We start from the raw sequence: 22,411 nt of genomic DNA on the forward strand, positions 1-22,411 counted from the left end.
CATCCTATGGGCAAGTGAGGAAACCGAGATCCTGGTGCTGGCACACATTCTGAGCCACCCCAAGGCCCTGGGCAGAACACAGTTTTCAGTCACATTAATGAAACCCCATCTTCCTTCCAAATGAGGACTATGAATGTTTACATATCTGTGTGCAGAGGGGCTGGGAACTATTCAATGCAGAAGACTGGTTGGAATTATTTTGAAATTCAAAGCACCTCTCTTAGATCGGCCCAGTCTCCAGTGCACAAAGTCATAAACGTTTGTTTGTTGACAAATCAATCATACCTTATCTTCAACCATACTTCATCAGATAGGGAGGGGATACAATGCCCAGGCACTGTGAGACATTCCTGAGAAAAACAAGGTCTTTGGCACCAGCAGTAACCATGCCATCTGTCCCTGCAGAGGGGACAGGCTTCTGTGGGTCTACTGATGGGCCTGCACTGGAGCTTAGACCAGGCCTGCTGCTGGAGCTCCCTTGATGACTCATCTGAGTCTTCATCTATCTGACTATATGCAGGCATAGACCATCTCTAGGTCCACCTCTTCTACTTTGGGAAGAGAAAGACGTGGCAGGTGGGCACAAGGTATCAGGGCACAGTGCCGTTTCAGTGAGGAGGCCAAAAGAGGCCACCTTTCTTGGGAGACATTAGTATGAAGGACCAGGTCTCCAGGGAGTGGGTTGTTCATGGCTTCTGGCCTTTGCAGTAGTTTCTGTCTCATGCTGGGGCACTCCCACATTCTCTCCAGCAAGAGCTCTTCCCGCACCCAGCTGTTATGTATTTCCTATCACTCAGAGCAAGGAGGACTCCCAGGACTCCTCACATCTCCCTGCTTTCTTCAACTCCTCCTCCATTTCATGAGTCTCCATAGACACTCTTACTTTCTTCACAGCTGAGAGATGCTATTTCTCTTCTCCATTCTTTTCCTGATTCGGCAGCTCTTGCAGTCTTTTCCTGCTGATGGAGGTCATGAAGAAGCTCTATTTTCTGTGATGTGGCTTCTCATTTATTTCCTAGTAGAGCTTTGGCCAAATGGAGGGAACAAAAGTCATGTTCTTTGATTTCTTCTTCCAGCCCATGTGGGGCTCATGCCTCCGTAGTCTGGATTGGACATGGTGCCTCTCTTGTTCATCTCTGGTTAAGGTCAAGTTTGCTGTGAGATGCCCATCGTCTGCCTTTGACTTTCAATCTTGCTTTGATGATCTGCCAGCGGCTTCAGCTGCATGCTACAATTTCATCCTCTTTGTAAGAAAGCTTCTCCGGGATCTCTGAGGTGTCTGGTATGATCTGATTCGTTCACTGGGCCCAGTATGTTGTCAAACTGGTTTTCTGTATCCTGCAGCAACTGTTCCTTGCAGTTCTTCTTTAATTTGGCTTCCATTTGTATAAAATCGTACAGACATACCGTTTAAAGAATCAGTTTCCCACTGCCTCTTCCCCAGAGGTGACCACTGTCAAGCCTGCTATTGATTCTTGGGTATTTCCCTCTGTGTCTGGAAAGAACAGGCTCACAGTGCTACTGGAGTTTTTGGGTTCAGGCATCATCGATGACTGACTTCCTGCCATGTAAGAAAGGCCCTAGCTCCATGAGCCTACCCCCCTCCAGGCACTCACAAGTATGCTACTCATGTCTCTGTCCTCCCCAAATTGTTAAACCTAGCTTTGATCAGACCTGCACATAGAGTTTACTTATTTTATCTAAGTAAATGCTACCCTGAACTGAGCTAGCATACTCTAAGCACCGTGTTTTCCTTTGCTAGACTTTGTAATTGTCTTTTCCCCACCTGCTAAGGTTTCTATGTATTTATCATGCCTTTAGCACCCCCACTTTCTCCCAGACATGTCAGTCTTCTCTCAAAATGTTCTGACTCATCAGGAGGTCAACCAGTTTCATCCTCAGAGGGAAATCTCTCCCAGAGTTGCTGACTTGTGATATCTAGACTATGTCTTGTATTTCTGAGGCACACATCTTGACATCATCTTGGGAGCTCCTTCACAGCCAGTCTGAATATGCCTTTTGTCTCTCCTTTGTACTGAATCCCTACTCCTGGACCTGAGGTCTTTCTCTTGGAGTACTCCCTCATTTTGATCTAGCACATCCTGCAATAGCTTTCTGAGAAGGGGTAACAACTTGCATATCTAAAACACATTTATTCACATGTGTCAGCTGGGCATGGGATTCCGTACTGGACAGAATTTTCCCTGAGAATTGTGAAGATGTTTATTTCATGTTGTCTTCTGGCTTCCAGCATTACTGTTGAGAAATCTGACACCATTCTCATTTTTTTTAGCATAATGCAACACAGTTGTTAATTTAATTTTTAATATTAAATTAAATTAATTTTTATTTTATTTATTTTATTTTATTTTATTTTTTAAATTTACATCCAAATTAGTTACCATATAGTGCAACAATGACTTCAGGAATAGATTCCTTAATGTCCCTTACCCATTTAGCTCATCCACCCTCCCACAACCTCTCCAGTAACCCTCTGTTCTCCATATTTAAGAGTCTCTTATGTTTTGTCCCCCTCCCTCTTTTTATATTATTTTTGCCTCCCTTCCCTTGTGCACATCTGTTCTGTGTCTTAAAGTCCTCATATGAGTGAGGTCATATGATATTTGTCTTTCTCTGACCAAATAATTCTGCTTAGCATAATATCTTCTAGTTCCATCCACATATTTGCAAATGGCAAGATTTCATTCTTTTTTGATTGCCGAGTAATACTCCATTGTACATATATACCACATCTTCTTTATCCATTCATCCATCGATGGACATTTGGGCTCTTTCCATACTTTGGCTATTGTGGATAGTGCTGCTATAAACATTGGGGTGCATGTGTCCCTTTGAAACAGCATACCTGTATCCCTTGGATAAATACCTAGCAGTGCAATTGGTGGGTCGTAGGGTAGTTCTGTTTTTAATTTTTTGAGGAACCTCCATACTGTTGTCCAGCGTGGCTGCACCAGCTTGCATTCCCACCAGCAGTGCAAAAGAGATCCTCTTTCTCCCTATCCTTGCCAACATCTGTTGTTGCCTGACTTGTTAATGTTAGCCATTCTGATGGGTGTGAGGTGGTATCTCATTGTGGTTTTGATTTGTATTTCCCTGATGATAAGTAATGTTGAGCATTTTTTCATGTGTCGGTTGGCCATCTGCATGTCTTCTTGGAGAAGTATCTATTCATGTCTTTTGCCCATTTCGTCACTGGATTATTTGTTTTTTGGGTGTTGAGTTGGATAAATTCTTTATAGATTTTGGATACTAACCCTTTATCTGATATGTCGTTTGCAAATATCTTCTCCCATTCTGTCAGTTGCCTTTTAGTTTTTCTGATTGTTTCCTTTGCTGTGCAGAAGCTTTTTACTTTGATGAGGTCCCAATAGTTCATTTTTGCTTTTGTTTCCCTTGCCTCTGAAGATGTGTTCAGTAAGAAGTTGCTGCAGCCAAGGTCAAAGAGGTTTGTGCCTTGCTTTCTCCTATAGGATTTTGTTGGTTTCTTGTCTTACATTTAGGTCTTTCATCCATTTTGAGTTTATTTTTGTGTATGGTGTAAGAAAGTTGTCCAGGTTCATTTTTCTGCATGTTGCTGTCCAGTTTTTCCAACACCACTTGCTGAAGAGACTGTCGTTATTCCATTGGATATTCTTTCCTGCTTTGTCAAAGATTAGTTGGCCATATGTTTGTGGGTCCATTTCTGGGTTCTGTATTCTGTTCCATTGATCTGAGTGTTTGTTTTTGTGCCAACCATTCTCATTTTTGAGCCTTTGTACAAAATCTATTTTTTTCTCTCTGAAAGCTTTCATGATTTTCTCTTCGTCCCAAGTATTTTGAAACTTCATGATCATGAGTGTTGATGTGGATCTATTTTTATTCCTTGTACTATTGACTGAACTTTCTTCCCCAGTTTTTTTTTTCTAGAAGGCTTATGGCAATAATATTGTATCTTCAAAAATGTTTGTTACCTTTATACAGGAAGGACGATTTGGCTAGATAAAAAGTTACTAGATTTCTTTTTTCTTTCTTTTTTCATTGTGGTAAAAAAAAAAATGCCTAACATTAAATTTACCATTTTTAAGCACACAGTTCAGCATCAAGTATATTCACATTGTTGTGCAACAGATCTGAGAACTTTTTTTTTTAATTTTTAAAAAATGTTTATTTATTTTTGCGAGGGAGAGAGAGAGTGTAAGCAGGGGAGGGGCAGAGAGAAAGGGAGACACAGAATCAGAAGCAGGTTCCAGGCTCTGAGCTGTTAGCACAAAGCCAGACACAGGGCTAGAACACATGAACCGCAAGATCATGACCTGAGCTGAGGTCAGCTGCTTAACTGACTGAGCTACCCAGGCAGCCCCAGACCTAAGAACTTTTAATCTTGCAAACTTGGAATTCTGTGCTCACTAAACACTATTTTCCCTCATTCCTCCTCCAGCCCTTGGCAACCACCTTTCTATTTTTTGTTTCTGTGATTTTGATTATTTTAGATACTTCTTTTTTTTCTTAAGGCTTATTTACTTTTGAGAGAGAGAGAGAGAGAGAGAGAGAGTGAACAGGGGAGGGGCAGAGAGAAAGGGAGACACAGAATCCAAAGCAGGCTCCAGGCTTTGAGCTGTCAGCACAGAGCCCGATGTGGGGCTTGAACCCACGAACTGTGAGATCATGACCTGAGCCGAAGTCTGACGCTCAACCATCTAAGCCATCCACATGCTCCAACTCTTTTAGATACTTCTTATGAGTGGAATCATGGAGTATTTGTCTTTTTGTGACTAGCTTATCTCACTTGGCATGATGTCCTTGAGGTCCATCCATACTGTACCACATAACAGGATTTCCTTCCATTTTAAGGATATTCCTTTGTATGTATACATCACATTTTGTTTGTTTATTCATATGTTAATGGGCACTTGGATTGCTTTCACCTATGGCTATTGTGAATAATGCTGCAATGAACATAGGAGTGCACATATGTCTTTACGATCCTTCTTTGAATTTCTTTGGATGTATACTCAGAAGTGGGATTGCTGGGTCATATGGTATATACATTTTTACTTTTTTGAGGAATCTCCGTATTATTTTCCCCAGTGGCTGCACCAGTTTACAATCCCACCAGAAGTGTATAACAGTTCCAGTGCCTCTAACACTTGATGTTTTCTGTTCTTTTGGTAGTGGCCATACTAATAGGTAGGTTGCTCTTTTCTTGAGATCTTTTAGTTGTTCAGCTCTCTATAGGATTTGAATTTGTCCTGAATTTTCTCCTTAGAAGTGAACTCATCTTTATTTTCAAAGCTCAAAAACCTTTGCTAGTATATGTCCTGGAGCTGATTTTTCTTTGTCATTATTTCCTGGTACCTGATGTGCTTTCAATCTATAGATGCAAGATTTCTTTAATATCTGGAAAGTTGTCTTGAATTATATCTTTAAATAATCTTCCTGGGTTTATTTCCAGTTATCTTCTTTGGGTGCCCACGTATTTTTGTCCATCTTCCCTATCTATCCTTTTCTTCCTAATCCTCATTTAAAAAATTTCTCTGTCATTCAGCTCGCCCTCTCCTCCTGTCTTCAGTGATCTTTACTATGTTTATAGCGGTGATTGTTTTTCTGTTGTTTCCAATTCTGCTTTCATTCCTGGTCCATGTTATCTCTTCCATTTCTTTCTTGAGCTTTGCCAACTCAATTCTCATCCCTTTCACTTGTCTCAACATCTAATTTCTGAGCTCTTGCTTCTGATCTACTCTTCAGTACATTTTTGGAAACTATGGTGAAATACTTGGCCACAACTTCCACTGTTCTCTGACAGTTTTGTTGGTTTGTTTGTTTTTCCTGGTATTAGTCACTTGCTCCTTTCCTCCTGTTGGATTTCAGTATCTTTGTATGTAGACCTGTGCTGGTTTGGGGATTACTCCTCTTTGAATGGGGTGAGCTTTCTTGGGTCAGAAGGAAGTTCATATGGGTCAATGCCATGTCACAGGCTAGCAGAAACCTATGAGATTTCAGTCTTTGCTTCTCCTCACCCAACGGGTTTCGGTCCTATAGGGCTATTCACAGGGCAAAGACTCTTTTTCCACCTCACGGTGGGACTGTTTTCCTGCAAATATGGCTTGTCTGTTTCCTAGAACCAAGGTAGGTCAGGGAATCTTCCATTGCTACCTCCCACTGCCATCCTGGCAAGAGCAAGAGAGAGTGGGAAAGGAGAGAGGGAATAAGAAGGAGAGGGAAAGAGGAGGAGAGGGTATGAAGAGAGCATTGGAAAAGACGGCCCCCGGGAGAGGTAAGTCTTGAGCAGGAAAGGGAACATGGTGGTGTTTGACCACTGTCTTCTATCTTCTGTCCAGGGTGACCATGTGTGGCTGAACCCCCTCCCTGCCAACAAGACCAGCGTGGCTATTGGGTGCATCATCAAGGAAACAAAGCCTGGCAAGATCTTGGTTGAAGATGATGAGGGCAAGGTCAGTGTGGCCAGGCTCTTCAGGGAGGCTGGGCCCTCTTAGCCCCACCCCAACCCCACCCCTCTAGGACCCTGAGCCCCTTTCCTCTTCTGTCACTGCTCTCCAACACCAGGGGTTTCAGAGCCCAGATGGGGGGAAACCTACCCAGTAGAACAGACCACAGTGGGGTCCTGTCATGGTGGACATCATGTGTCTGTCTTGGGGAATGTTTCTATAATGAAAGAGCAAGGACTGAGTAGGTAGATGGAAAACTAGGCCAATTAAGGGAAGTAGGAAATAGGGAAGTGAGGAAGGGGCTGTGACAGAGAGGAGAGGGTGGCAGAAAGCTGCTTTGCCAAGTAAAGGAGGGTAAGCCTGGAGACCAGGAGGAGAGAAGGAAAGGTGTTCTTTGAGGAGAGGAGGGCCCCAGAATGTGAGGAGGAAGAAGACGAGGCTCAGCTGGTACTGAACAGAACAGCCCAGGTGAGAGAGAAGTGGAAGCTGGGGTGGCCTGCAGGGTTGCAGCTCAGCCATCTGGGGGTTGGGGGGTAGCTTCAGCCAAGTGTGGTGCCATGAGGAAGGGCATGCAGGGCTAGGGGTCCAGCTCATCCCTTCAGTCCCCCTCGGGCAAACCTCTTTGCTGAGGTGCTGCAGCATCGGGTATGTGGAGACTTGGCCTCCAGGGAGAAGTTTCTAGGCTATGACCTGTAAGCTGCATATTAGGGAAGCCAGTAAAACATGAATGATTATATCTTCATTTGCAAAGTGATGTTTTACAGTTTACAAAGCACTTTTACTTGCATGCTTTTATTCCAGCCATCTGTGAGGCCCCCAGGTGATCCTGCCCCTGATCTCAATGACAGCCAAATCTGACTTCTGGCTACAAGCTACTCTGACCCTGGTCTGAAATTCACCATTAGCCCTGGCTTCACACTGACGCTTGGCTTCACACTGACACCTGGCTTCACACTGGCACCTGGCTTCACACTGACTCCTGGCTTCACACAGACGCCTGGCTTCACACTGACGCCTGGCTTCACACTGACGCTTGGCTTCACACTGACACTTGGCTTCACACTGATGCCTGGCTTCACACTGACGCTTGGCTTCACACTGACCCCTGGCTTCACACTGACCCCTGGCTTCACACTGACGCTTGGCTTCACACTGACCCCTGGCTCTAGACACGTCCTTTCTCCAACTGCAAACTGCCCTGATCCTCCCTCAGGTTTTCCTTGACCTCAGCCAGAGACTCAGGCCACCAGGTCAGCTGATGTGCTGAGAACTTGGAGAAGAGGTGCAGTGGGTTGGCCCATGTGGAGGCCACCCCTCAGGGGAGTCTGTGCCCTTTGTTCCAGGAACACTGGATCCGAGCAGAGGACCTTGATACCCTCAGCCCCATGCACCCCAATTCAATGCAAGGTGTGGACGACATGATCCGCCTGGGGGACCTGAGCGAGGCAGGCATGGTGCACAATCTCCTGATCCGTTACCAGCAGCACAAGATCTATGTGAGTCCCCGTTTCCACCCTCTGCTCAGGGGGCTTGGTCCATGTGCACTGACCTCCTGGCTGGGGAAGAAAAAAAAAATGCACCAGAGGTTTGGAGCCAGGCACACCTGGTTCAGTCCCCACCCAGCCCACCCACCCCCACCCTCACTGCGTGAGGTGGGCAAGGAGCTTAACACTTCTCCTTGGCATCATAATACCTTGCAGTCTCAGAAAGCTGACAGGCAGCATGCCAGCACAGTCCCTAGCACACAGTAGGTGCTCAATTAGTGCTGTCCCCCCTTCATCTGTGGCTGAGTGGAAGGCCTGCTCTGATGGCCAAGTGGACCAGAGGCCAGGGGGGTGGACATAGTCTTATGTTCCTTCCTAGGCATTTGGCAGAGACAGGGTCACTAGGCAGCAGACCCCTGCTCTCTTGTGAAGTGAGTCCTGTGATGGTCAGGAGGGCTGTGCAGATTGATGTGGGTCCTTCTCCCAAAACCTGGCAGCGGATGGGAGGCTCACCCCAGCTCTAAGGCTCATATTCCCCTTCCAATGCGATTTTCCCAGGAGACTGAGCATTCAAAACTGGCTCCAGCCCTGCCCTGAGTGGGTGTGGCCTATGAAGTCACTGCCTGCCTGGGCCTCTCCTAGTTCAAGGTGGCTGGTTTGGCTCTGAGCAGCCCTTCAGGGATGAGTGAGCAGGGGACCCCGAAAAGAGGGGAGGGCTGGTCAGGAGAGTGAGGAGGCTCTGCGGTGGAAGGGGGCAATAGAATACACTGAGTGCACACTGGCTGAATGTGATTCAGAGATCCTGGGACTGATAACGCCAACAAGCTAAAGTGAATTACAGTTTATCCTTTCCAAAGAGCTTATGCTTGCATTCTTTTATCTGGCTGTCATAGTCCTTGGAGTCAGAGACATTAAACTCTCCATTCCTAAAATGAAAATTTGGATGTGGATAATCATGTGACTTGATGAGGTGGCTCTCCCTGTCCCATTCCCAGGACTAGTGGGGGCTCCAGATAACCAGGTGGTCCTGAATGGGGTCCTAGGAGGGATCAGTGGAGGCTACGCTTGTTGACCAGCCTCATGTGGTCAGGTGAGAGGCAGGTGAAGACTCACTTCATAAATTCAGCCCACTTTTATTGAGTCTTCTAAACACCAGACAGAATGCTAAACATTTAACAAAGACCTCATCTAATCTTCCTGTGAATGTACTCACCCTCAGCTTTTATTTGCGGTGAACATCCCGATCTTTCCAGCTGAATGTCTTGTCTCCCTGGCCCAGAATCAGACCCCTCTTCCCCACCAGACTCAGCCAGTCCTGGTAGCCTCAGCAGGCCACACTCAAGGTCAAGGTCAGGGCCAGGCAGCATTGGCCTTCAGAGCAGAGAGCACTAACCACCTGTTCCCTTCCCCAGACATACACAGGCTCCATCCTGGTGGCCGTGAACCCATTCCAGGTGCTGCCCCTCTACACCCTGGAGCAGGTGCAGCTGTATTACAACCACCACATGGGTGAGCTACCACCGCACGTCTTTGCCATCGCCAACAACTGCTATTTCAACATGAAGAGGAATAAGAGGGACCAGTGCTGCATTATCAGGTGGGGGGGGGGTCAGTCTCCCCTTGTCCCTGGGGAATCACATGGGCCAGGCACTAGTTTCTAGTAAAGCAAGGAGCATCCCCTCTCCCTAAACCTCTCCAAACCAGCCTGCCTACAAGGCCTGTTTGATTTAGGGGCTCCCATTCAGCTGCACACAGCCTCCTCAAGGGCACACATCTCACCTACACCTGCTCCCTACTGCCCCTCCACCCTGACAGGTCCCTCCAGGGCTTCCTTCCTTCAGAATCAGCTCTTCTACTGCATCAGCAGGACCTGCACTGCCCCAGCCTTCATGAATATTTCCTCAGACAAGGAAGGAGAAATGGGGATGGGCACTTTTAGAAATGGGACCCAGGATGGCTTCTTGCGAACACAGGGGTCAAATAGGTGATGTCTCACACACACACACACACACACAAATCTCTGGGCAGGCCTCAGGTGAGGACAGGGGTAGCAGCAGCTCCAGTGGGCAGCTCTCAGGTTTCTGGGGCCCAGGAGGGACATGTCCTCCTCCAATCCAGGTCCTGACCCTTCTTCAGAGGCCCTCTGCCTGGCCTGGCCTCCCTGCTTCCTGCACAGGCCCTCCTGAGGGAAGGCAGGGAGAGAGGGAAAGGAAGGGGGAGGGGGAATTTGGCTCAGGGCACATTGCTTGGAGCTACAGTAGAGCCATTCATTCATTCATTCATTCATTCGAGGGTCCACTGTGCTCTGGTTGCACACCTGTTCTGTACTAACATGGGGAGACAGCAGCAAATGAAAGGGACTAAAATCCCTACCTTATGGAGTTTACATTCTAGAAGGGGAGACAGACAATAAATAAGCCAATTTGGGGGGTGGGGACAGCAGGTAATGAGAGCTTTGAAGAAAAGCATTGTAGGGAAAGAGGAAAGACAGTGATGGGCTGTTGTTCTAGAGGGAGGGCAGACCAGGCACGGCCTCTCTGAGGACGGATGTTGGAACAGAGACCAGAATGAAGTCCTATAGCAAGAGATGATCACATTTGCTGTTCTCAGCAGCCCTTTGAAGTAGATCTTCTTATTCCCATTTTACTGTTGGGTGGAAAACCTCCCACCAGAGAGGCTGAGATCCTTTCCCAGAGACACACAGCTGCTAAGTAGGGAATTCTAACCCAGGACACTGGAAAAGAAGACAGAGAGGTATCCTGGGGTGATTCCCACTTTTCCAGAAGTGAATGGAATTATGTGCCAATGAGGGCTGGTACTTTGTCTCCCTCTGGGGCTCTGCCTGTCTGCTCCGTGTGCTCCCCATCTGCCCCCTCCCCCCCAGGACTAGGCAGACCAGCCTCACTGCAAGAGTCTGCCCATGCTGCCCAAGAGCTGGGCCCCACGCTGGCCGGGAAGCTCACCAGGCCAGCCTCCACTTCCAGGACAGCAGTGCCTCAAGAAGAGGGTAGAGTACCCCGATCTGTGGCTTTTTGTACGAACAGAACCTCACTCTGAGCCAAACTTCCTTCTCCTCTTGCCCTCCCCTCCCTCAAGGCCATGAGAAAATCATCCCAGCTCTCCCCTCAGCATCCCATCTCTGCCTTGGAGGTTTGTTTGGGGAGCTGGTGTTTGCGGTGAGCAGCAGAGGTCTGCTGATCAGACTGACTCAGCAGGCAGTGATTGTGACATTTTGATCAAAACTTTTTTTTAATTAATATTTTCAGAGGAAACAATATTTGTCTGAGATTTGTTTCAAAATAGGACAGGGTGGAAAACAAAATTGGCCAGGAGTCGAAGCTGGGAATCGGACTGTGGGAGTTCCTCATGCAAACTGTAAAGTGCAGGAGTCTCCTGGGGAACTTGTAAAAGCCTGGATTCTGAGGGGACCTGGGTGGGCCTGGGAGTCTGCACTTATGATCGGGTGACAAGAAGTGCTTTCATTAGCAAGACACTATTCAGCCCCCACTTTTTTTTTTAAGTTTTTCTTTAATGTTTATTCATTTTTGAGAGAGAGAGAGAGAGAGCAAGCAGGGGAGGGGCAGAAAGAGAGGGAGACACAGAACTTGAAACAGGCTCCAGGCTTTGAGCTGTCAGCACAGGGCCCGATGAGGGGCTCAAACTCATGAACCACAAGATCATGACCTGAGCTGAAGTCAGACACTTAACTGACTAAGCGATCCAGGCTCCCCAAGCCTCCATTTGTAATGTTTGACATTTTCCATAATAAAAAGTAATTGATACAAAAGTGATATTCAAGCCTCCATAACAGTAATTAACTATTAACCTGAGTGTGCTATGTGCCAGATTTGAGTATATTTTTAACTTAATTCAACTCCTTAAGAAACTTTTAAAAACAAGTTTTCATATCTCACCATTATGAAATGAATATATATTCACTATGAAAATTTTACAAAATTTCAGAAAAATATTGTTGGAAAAAAATTGCTAGATACTTCTGGAAGAGATGGCTTCCCCTACCCCCTTGGTTACAATTATACTGAAGACAGTGGACATTTGTCACTTTACTGTACCTACTGGCATTGCCCACATTTACTGAAAGCCCCATATAGACTTGGTCCTAGTGTTCTCTAACTGGAGAGACCATAACTAATCGCCCCCACTTTATAGTACTTCTGATTTTCCACAATTGTTCTTTTTTAATTTTTTTTTTTTTAAGTAATGTCTACACCCAATGTGGGGCTTGAACCTACAACTCCGAGTCACAAGCTCCACTGACTGAGCCAGCCAGGTGTGCCGGATTTTCTGCAATTGTGATGATAAATGAATAATACTTTAGTGAGCAGAGAGCTTTGTGAAGAAAGCTTTTTCTGATTTTAGGATTGCTTTCTTAGGCTCAAGGCAGGGTAATTCTGAAGGTTTTTGATACCTATGCTGCATTGCTTTTCAAAAGGACTGATGCAGTCTCCCATCTGGCCAACATAAACTCACTGCTCACGCAGAGGATATTACAACAAGACATTGTGCCATCTGGTCCCGTTCATTCATCAGTAGTTACTGAGCACTGGGCCGGTGACACTGGAATGAACCAGATACAACCATGCCTGCAAGGAGCTCCCATCCAAGCAGGGCAGAAAAGACGAACTCGCCAATAACCAATACAAAGTAGACAGCTGAGACCCACAGGGCAAATGTGGTGGGATTTGTGCACAGGGGTTTGGGGGGGAGGGCATCTTTTTTCAGACCAGAAAGCAGTCCTGTGGTGGGTCTGCAGAACAGTTGGGGGTACTGAAGAAACTGCTGGTTTATTGACTGATGCCCTGTGTGCCCTCTTCGCAGTGGTGAGTCTGGGGCAGGTAAGACGGAGACCACCAAGCTCATCCTGCAGTTCCTGGCCACTGTCAGCGGCCAGCATTCATGGATTGAACAGCAGGTCCTGGAGGCCAACCCCATTCTGGAAGGTAAGTGGGCACCCTCACAACTGGCCCTCCTCCCCAGACCCTGTAGGCTGGAAGCTTCCTGCCAGGAGGTGTCCATGGGGAAGGACAGGATGGGCCATACCCTTTCCATGACTCAGGTTCCCTCAGGACAGGAAAGACCAGCATGAAGTAGATGGTAGTGTGGGGGCTCCCGGGAAGCCAGAATGGGAAAGACTGATGACCTTGTAAACAAGCTTTCTTTAAGCGTATTTTTCACGGGATTGAAACAAGTATTCCTTTTAAATAAAGACTGTGGGATGAAATCAGTTTGGCAAATGCTGGGTGTGTCCACTTGAGCCACCGAGGAAGCAGTTGCTAAGCCTGTGTCAAGACTGTCTGTAAGGGGTCTATGAGGGGTGACCCTGCAAGATGAAGGGGGAGGTGGCAGGAACAGACAGGAAATGTCACCCAACTGGGATGCCCATAGGACACTCAGGAAAGGGAAGGCAGAATTGGCAGGATGAGGTTCACACGGCACGCAGATCTGCCCAGGTCTTGGCCAGCCTAAGGCGGAGCCCAGAGCAAAGTGCCTATATGAGTGCCCTGCACTGGGCACTGTGCCAGGCCTCAGCATCCCCTCACTCAGTCTCTGGTGGGGGTTGCCCAGAGATGTGGACCTCAACCCCCCAGTACCCAGCCACGGTCAGTGGGTTCTCTCCTGTTTCTTTGTAACAGAGGGATGTTTTACATACAAAGTTCATCTACAGTTTTATGAGTTTTGACAAACTCAGTCAGAATGCCCATCATAGTCCTGATATGGAATGTTCCTATCACCCCAAAACTTCCCTCATGGCCTCTCTTCCCAACGCCAGTCTTTGGCAACCACCGATTTCTCTTTTCTCCCCTGTAGAGCTAACCCTTGAATAATGACGGTTTGACATGCACAAGTCCGCTGTGGATACATGTGGATTTTTTTTTTATAAATACAGTACAATGCTATAAATATATTTTCTCTTCCTTATGATTTCAATAACATTTTCTTTTCTCTAGCTTAACTTTATTGTGAGAATACAGTATATAATACATATAACTTACAAAGTATGTGTTCATCGACTGTATTATCGGTAAGGCTTCCAGTCAACAGTAGGCTATCGGTAGTTAAGTTTTGCAGGAGTCAAAAGTCATACATAGATTTTAAACCGCACGGGGAGTCAGCACTTTATCTTTTCCATAAAGTTATATAAATGAGATCAAATGGTTTTCAGTGTTTTGGGGCTGGCTACTTTTTTTTTTTTAACTTTTATTTATATTTGAGAGACAGAGCATGAATGGGGGAGGAGCAGAGAGAGAGAGGGAGACACAAAATCCAACGCAGGCTCCAGGTTCTGAGCTGTCAGCACAGAGCCTGATGCGGGGCTCAAACCCACGAACTGTGAGATCATGATGTGAGCCAAAGTTGGATGCTCAACTGACTTGAGTCACCCAGGTGACTCACATCATGGCTAATGATGTAGAGCATCTTTTCATGGGCTTATTTCCTATCTGCGTATCTTCTCTGTATGTGTTCAAATCTTTTGCCCATTTTTAAATTGTTTCCTTATTAATGAATTGGGAGCTCTCTATATATTCTGGATTCAAACCCCTTATAAGATATGCATTTTGCAGATATTTTGCCCCAGTCTGTAGTCTGTTCCTCCGTTCTGACAGTGTCTTTCAGAGGCCAGATGTTTTAGATTTCGATGAAGTTCCATTTATCTTTGTTTCTCTCCTTGACTATGCTTTCGGTGTTGTGTTTAAGCAATCTTTGCCCAACCCAGAGATTTTCTTCTACATTTTCTTCTAGATGTGGTGCAGTTTTAGGTTTTACATTTAGATCTGTATCTATTTTGTGTTCATTTTCTCTATAGTGCAAGGTCTGAGTCGAGTTTCTGCTTTTTTCTTTTTTTTCCTTCCCTTTCGTTTCTTGTTTTCTTTCATAAGGATATCCAAGAATTTCAGGCCCATTTGCCAAGAAGACTATTCTTTTTCCATTCAGTGGCCTTTGCACCTTTGTCCAAACTCAGTTGATCATACATGTGTGAGTCTGTTTCTGGATTCTCTGTTCTGTTCTATTGCTCTCTCTGACTACTCTTTCACCAATACCACACTGTCTTGAGTTCTGAGCTTAGTCAGTTTTTCAATCAGGTAGCACACATCCTCCAGTGTTGGTGGCCACATTTACTTTTCTATATACATTGTAGAATCAGCTTGCCAATTTCTACCAAAAAGGGCTGACATCAGGTTTTCTCGAAGAGAGATTGGCCACTGGGTTGAACCACACAAAGTAGGTTTCTGAAGCATAGTTAGTCCTTATCAGAGCCTCTGCTATCTGTCGGGATTCCTCAAGGGGGAGAGACCAAGGACTCTTTTTCCTTCTTCTCTTGGGACTAATGATGGATGGTGGTATTTTCAAACTGCAACCCAACCCACCAATGAGTCTTGAAATTAGTCTTTTAGGACAAATTATAAATTAAAAAAAAATTTTAATGTTTATTATTTTGAGAGAGAGAGAGAGAAAGGAGGAGAGGAGAGGAGAGGAGAGGAGAGGAGAGGAGAGGAGAGACAGAGCACAAGCAGGGGATGGGCAGAGAGAGGGAGACACAGAATCCGAAGCAGCCTCCAGGCTCCGAGCTGTCAGCACAGAACCTGACTCGGGGCTCAAATTCACAGACCATGAGATCATGACCTGAGCCAAAGTCGGATGCTCAACCAGCTGAGCCACCCAGGCACCCCGGTCTTTTAGGACAAATTAAATAGCATAGAAGAGAAAATACCCCAGTGCACAGCTCTTGATCAGAACCAGTACTGAATATTTTCTTTTAATTACATGTATAGGTGGGGGTGTGTATTCACTGAGACTCATTGCAAAGGGTCTTTCTTATTGTGGGTCATGTCCGAGAAGCTCACAGAAACAGCTCTATAAAAACGCACCTTCAGTCATGCTGCAATCCAAATGCCTTCTGGTGTGACCCCCCATCTGAGCCTTGTCCCTGCCAGCTTGCCCTACCAGCCCCTGCCCTTCAGCCTGAGCAATCTTTCCAAAATGCAAATCTGTTCCCATACTCCCTCAGAAGGTTTCCTGCCTCCCCCATCACCCACAGACTAATTCCAAACATCTTAGCCTGGCATTCAAGGCTCTATGCTACTAACTGGTTCCGTCTGTCTTCCACTGCTTTCCTCTATATTTTATGCTCCAGCCAAATTTCCCGCTCTGTGAGCACACCCCATGCTTACCGACACTTGCACCTTTACTTGCACTTTGTCTTCCCCTCAGCACACTCTTGGCTGCCACCACCCTCCAGTGCAATGCTACCCAATCCTTCAACTCTGGGCTTAAGAAGCTTTCCCAGATGATCCCACTAAAAGTAAATTTCCCCCTCTCTGCTCCCATCATGGGCATCACCCTCTGACCTTCAGCCTTCGGAAATGCCAAGACAATCCGAAATGATAACTCAAGCCGCTTTGGGAAGTATATCGACATCCACTTCAATCCTAGCGGGGTCATCGAGGGTGCACGCATCGAGCAGTTTCTCCTGGAGAAGTCCCGGGTCTGCCGGCAGGTGAGGACTCCCTCTGCTGCACTGGTCCTGGGGAACCTCCGCCCACCCCAGGCCTGGGAGTCGGGATGAAGAGGCTTTTATGACAGGTTCCCTTCCATCACTCTCACGCCTCTCCAGGGACACCCCCCTTCCCGCCCTTGCCACAGACCTTCAGAGGTCTTAGTTTGTTGCCACTGTACTTACCCTGAGATGGGCCAAGGACCCCTAGAATTGGGTAATGATGGTCCTTTCCCAGTATTCAAGAAGAAGAAATCATAGGATTTTCTGTTTTGAATTTTCCATCCACATCATGTTCTACATTGTTTGGTGCTTACTACTTACCTCTCCTAGAATTAATTCTAAGGCCAGGCCAGTCCTGAGCTAAGGATCTGGATCCTGGCATCACTCCCTGGCTTGCAACTTAGGAAAGCTGACCTCGGGGCTGGGAGGAGCAGTGGAGATGCAGGAAAGCCCCTGGGAGCCAGGAGTTTGTGAAGAGTGGCCTTTAGCCCAGGGCTGTGGGCAAGAGCTGACCTTGGAAGCCCAAGATGGGGACATCTGCCAAACCCAACGTCCCTCAGGTCAATGCCAGAGCCACATCTGGTTGACAGACCTTGGAGCAGAAGCTGGGACAGGGCTAGAGGCGGCTGGGTGGCCTGGGGGTGGGGGATGCTTACAGGCTCTCTGGACCGCCTTCCCCACCAGGCCCCCGAGGAGCGGAACTACCACATCTTCTACTGCATGCTCCAGGGGATGAGCGCTGAGGAGAAGCAGCTGCTGAGCCTGGGGACGCCCTCCGAGTACCACTACCTGACGATGGTGAGGCCCACCCCCCTCTCACCCCGCCCCTGCCCTCCCTGCCCACCTCTCCCTCCCTAAACCTGACAGCACTGCCCCACCCAGCCTCCCAAGAGCAAAAGCAAGAAGAAGGAAGGCTGGTTCCTGCTACACCTGGGGTTTGCAGCCACAGAAAAGCCCTGCGGCGGGGATTGAGGGCTCCTTTTATCCATCCTCCACTCCAGCCTTCTGTTTTTGTGACTGTCAAGGCCTTCCTTTTGCTCGTGTGTTTCCTCATTTTCTGTTGAACTCCTAGTCCCTCTCCACGAACCTCAGCTCTCTCTGGTTCCAGCGGTCAGAGGCCCTGGTGGTGACGGAGAGTCGTAGCCGCACCTCTCCTTCCTCGATTTCATCCACCCATTTCCAGTCGTGCATCCTTGTAGGTGCCTGAGAACTTGAACTCCAGCAAAGCAGGGAGTTGCTCTTGCTTTGGGCTGCACCCCCACGCCTGGAACAGTGCGGCGCATGCGGCCATCCGGCCCGTTTGTTGAGAAGGGGATGGCAGAGTTCTGCCTCTTGAATCTCCTCTGCCTAGCCCCTCTCTCCTACGTTCACTGCCTGAAGGCCTTCCTCATTTCTTTCCCAGATCACAGTGGTAGTTTCCTCCAGCATCCTCCCGTCACCAGACTTGACCTCTAATCTATCATCCTTTCTGCAGAGCTTCCTTCCACGGTGCAAGTCTGACAGATCCTGTCTCTGACTGCCATTCTGCAGGGGCCTCCCTGTGGCTCCTTGGTGTGGTTTCCAAGCACCTCCAGATCCCCATCATCCCTCCACTTCTCCCCATATGACCCCCGCTTCCTTGCCAGCCCCGCCGCTGCCTCCGCAGCCTAGCTCCGGCTATTCTCTGCCTACACTGCCCTCTCCCTGTGGTGCTATGAAGTACAGCGTGTGCTTTCGCCAGGAAGCTTTTCCCCACTTCCCCATAGGGTTGTCTTAGCCCTCTTTGGTCTCAGCAGCACCTGTAACAGCGTATGACACCATCATTTGCTTCCTGCCTCCCTTATTGGATGCACGGCGTCCCACACAGGGCTAGGCCTCTCCATTTGTGAATTCCCACCAAGTAGCACAGGGCCTGGTACATGGGGAGCTTTGGAAGGTGTTTGTTAAAGCATTGAACTCGCAGGATTCCCCAGGGATGGGTGACAAGTAGGGACTCAAAGAAGATCAACGGTTTGGCTGAGGCCACACAGCTTCCAACTGCCATTGCTGGCTGCTGTGTCTATGTTACCATGATTCTGCCTCTGGAAATAATTCTGTGTATTTTCTGAGCTGGAGCCTCTCCAGCTGGCCTCTCAGAGTCCACCTAGAGCCTGTGAAGTGTCACTTCTTAGGGGCCTTTGGCTGAGTCCCTGACACATCTCTGCCTTACTAGCCCTGTGATGGAGGAGGTGGGGTGTGGGGTGGCCCCCAGAATGTTGAGGTGCCCAATCTTACAGGGAAACTGCACCTCCTGTGAGGGTCTCAACGACGCCAAGGACTATGCCCACGTGCGCTCTGCCATGAAGATTCTCATGTTCTCTGACTCGGAGAACTGGGACCTCAGCAAGCTGCTGGCAGCCATTCTCCACCTGGGCAACGTGGAGTTCATGGGTAATGCTGTGTCCGCTCAAACTGTACCCCCTGGGGAGGAAGACTGGAGGGACTGGAACAGGAGGAGGAAGAAGTCTCTGGGAGTTCTCACATAGTCTAACCCTGTCCTGGGAAAATGCATTGAAAATTGTAGCTATGATTTTGGAGGTCTCACGGTGTGACAGGGAAGATGTCAAAGCTTAGGGCCCCCTGAAGATGAAAACTCTGATCAGTCCCCCAGTTTTAGCTGGGACCCTACAGGGCTACCCCCTGAGGATAAGGGTGAACCAGAGTAAACAGAGTCATGCATGAATGTACAAGTCCATTTGTAGGCATCTGGGTGGTCTGGGCATTAGGGTGACCTGGCCCGTTAGTGCCTCCAAGCATCTGATGGATCCTTCCTTCTCGGGAGGAAACTGGCACCAATTTTGATTACAAATTATTACTTTAAACAATTTTTCAAACACAGCATCTCACATGCAGCTGGGGATAGATAGGAGTGAGGAAACAAGATATTGTGAGTGAGAATCAGCAGAGATAACAGACAATAGAAATAGAGCCACAAAGACTTCAGATGTTTGGGGTTATTGGACACAAACCATAAAGCAGCTATGCTTGCTATGTTCAAGAAAAGAAAAAGCCAAGCTTGAAAATTTAGACACGAAACTGGAAATAGAAAATGTGACATTATATATTTTAAAAGGAACTTTGTAGAAATTGTAAAATTAAAAAAAAAAAAGACCAAAATGCAGAACTCAATGGATGGTTTTAACAGCCAGTTTTATATACATGGAGAGGGAGTGTGTGAGCTAGAGGAGAAGCTGGAACACAGCATGGAGATACAGAAGGATGGAAAATATATAAGAGAGAGTAGGAGATGTGAAGGACACAGTGAGAAGTTATAGCACACCTTTAATTGGTGTACTAAAGGAAAAGAGAGAAAGAATGGGGCAGAGGCAACATTGGAAGGAACTATGGTTGGTTCTAGAATTCATGAAGGACACCAATTCACAGAACAGTGAGGAAAGGACAGACTTTTCAATAAACTGTTGGATGTCCATGTGGAAAACATGAACTTGGACCCCTCTCTCACACCATATAAGGAAATCTACTCCAGGAGAGTTGTTGTTCTGCCCGTGTGATCTATCTACCACACTGGCACTTCTGCTGGTGACAGGTGGGTGCTGACACACACACAGGGGGCATCTGGACCTGGAAGAGTATTACAAATGTGGTGTCGAGGACATGGGACCAGGCACAAAAGAATGCAGGTCTTATAGATCAGACGTTCGATTAGATCACACTTAACAAAATTTAAACACAGGTGAGATTAAATGCTGTTAAGGACTCATATTTAGGTAGTAAAAGGATAATGGAAAGCAAGGAAGTGGTTTCCATTAGTGAGTGGGGAGGAACGTGGTCTTAGCAAGAAAGGACCATGAGAGCTTCGGATGTTGTCCAGGCTTTGTATCTTGGCAGTAGTAGTGGATACACAGTGTTGACTTAATCATTATTTATTATAACACGCCTTGGGGTTCTATACACTTTTTTATGTGAATGCTTTATTTTATAATTTTTTCAAGTTTAAAAAAGAGAAAATATATACATACAGAAACGACACTTCCTCCCCCCCCGCCCCCAGCAGCCCTGACGTGGAGGTTGCCTCAGAGAAGGGGATTGAGGCTAGGAGGGGCCGGTCAGGAAACCTCTGCAAGGGGACTGGACCTGGCTTTTATAGTGACGCTCTGTGGATGTCCGCTTATTTGACTGAATGAATAAATGATGCCTGGATCTCCATGGACAGCAGAGTGGATTGAAGGGGGCTGATGGCTCATCTTTCTCTTTAGTAGACCCCATCCTGCCCACACCAGCACCAGCCTTCTCCCTCCAAATAAGCCCTCTTTTCTTCAAACTTCACTTTGACCCAGGGCTACGACCTCACTGAGTGGAGGGGGAAGTAGTCTGTTACACTCCTTCACAGCTAAGGGGCTGGTAATCACCAGGGACATTGGCTCCCACAGAGAGGGCCTGGGAGAGGTGGTGCCCCACATCCAGGAACGGTTGCCCCTAATAGGTGGATCTGTGGCTGCCCAGGCCAGGCCCTACTGGGACCCCTGATCCATCACTTCGGCTGCCTTGCCAATCCGGGTTACTGCTTCTCTCCACAGCCGCAGTCTTCGAGAACCTGGACTCCTCTGATGTGATGGAGACGCCTGCCTTTCCCATCGTGCTGAAGTTGCTGGAGGTAGGCTGGCCATTGTGTCTGCCAGCTTCCATTTCTGTGAGGGGCCCCAGGGGTCTGGGCTCACAGCCACCTGACTCCTGATTGTCATAACCCTCCCCAGGCTCCCACTCCTTCCCCCCAACTCCTCTCCCAGACTCTCAGCTCAACCCCTGAACCCATCTGGCTCTGCAGACACTGGGGGTGGGAAGCAGTGTGAGCTAATCTTTAACAAAATGATCAGTCCAGCTTTAACACACGTCTCTTCCCTCTTCCCCATGTCCCCCCTGCTCTTCAGGGGCCTTCACTCAGGATCCTCACTACCCACCCCACCCAGTCCCCAAGCTCCCCCCACACGGCCACATGGCCCAGTGCCCTTACACTGGACCTTCCCTGCCTGCCTCAATAAGCCCCTGCCTTCCGGAGTTGTGCTATTCTGGGAAAGTGGAGCCTCACTTGGAGGAAGGATGGCAGGCCCTGGCTGGAGACACATCTCTGCCCTGGGAACATTATAATTTCCTCCATGTCACACCCTGTTGACAGTTCTGGTGGAAAATTAATAGAATTGAAGCAAGCAAACAAACAAAGCAATCACATTTTGCTGCTAATATTCTTAATTTGTTCAGGGTTCTTAGAAACTTTGGGTTCTTGCTGGCTCAGTCTTCCCTGCATGGTGAGAGGACTAGCCCATCCAGAATCCTCCTGTTCCCTTAGGCCTTCAGCCCCCAGGCAGGAATGGCTTCAGTTGGGGTCCATCCAGATGCCAGTCACCTGGCCTCAGAACTCTCCCCGCCCACTGTTCTCCAAGGTCTGCTTATGGCACCAGCCCCTTCCCCAGCCCCCAGAAGACCAGCACACAGCTGGTAATCCAAGCAGCCAGCAAGCCCAGGACCCATCCAGGTTGTGTATCCTTCCGGAACACTCTAACACCCCAGTGCTCAGACTGATGCTGGGCCTGGGCCTGCCCAGGGACCCTGACTCTGGTCTCCATCTGGCCCAGCCCTCTTGCACAGCCCCATAGGCATCTCCCACCATCAAGCCTTGGGCCTAGGGTGTTTGGTCATGGGAGAAAACAAGACTAGGTAGGTCAGAGCCAAGGAGCCAGGCCCCACCACATCAGCCATGATGCCAGGCCTCACCTGCCTTTCCAGGTGAAGTGGCAGGCACTCCGAGACTGTCTGATCAAGCATTCCATCGTCATCCGAGGGGAGTTTGTCACCAGGCCCCTGAACATCACCCAGGCTGCAGACCGGAGGGACGCCTTTGTCAAGGTACAGAGCTGTGGGAGAAGGGCCCCCGTGTCTGTGTGTTGAACAAGGCTCCTTGCCCTGCTGGTAGAGAACAGGAAAGAGTG

The 22,411-nt window shown here is 47.9% G+C and overlaps 1 protein-coding gene across 1 annotated transcript in view; it reads left to right on the forward strand.

Annotated features, from left to right (window-relative positions):
• Positions 1–22,411, forward strand: part of MYO7B (myosin VIIB) — an 82,019-nt gene that overhangs the window by 13,421 nt on the left and 46,187 nt on the right. The window contains exons 3-11 of the mRNA XM_078451426.2: positions 6,339–6,452; positions 7,790–7,942; positions 9,343–9,527; positions 12,770–12,891; positions 16,306–16,448; positions 17,133–17,246; positions 18,704–18,857; positions 21,005–21,081; positions 22,209–22,328. Of these exons, the coding sequence (XP_078307552.2) occupies positions 6,339–6,452; positions 7,790–7,942; positions 9,343–9,527; positions 12,770–12,891; positions 16,306–16,448; positions 17,133–17,246; positions 18,704–18,857; positions 21,005–21,081; positions 22,209–22,328 (1,182 nt within the window). The remainder of the gene's footprint in view (positions 1–6,338; positions 6,453–7,789; positions 7,943–9,342; positions 9,528–12,769; positions 12,892–16,305; positions 16,449–17,132; positions 17,247–18,703; positions 18,858–21,004; positions 21,082–22,208; positions 22,329–22,411) is intronic.

The sequence above is a fragment of the Panthera onca genome, chromosome C1, assembly GCF_046562875.1.
Source record: "Panthera onca isolate mPanOnc1 chromosome C1, mPanOnc1 haplotype 2, whole genome shotgun sequence".
Taxonomy (NCBI): Eukaryota; Metazoa; Chordata; class Mammalia; order Carnivora; family Felidae; genus Panthera; species Panthera onca.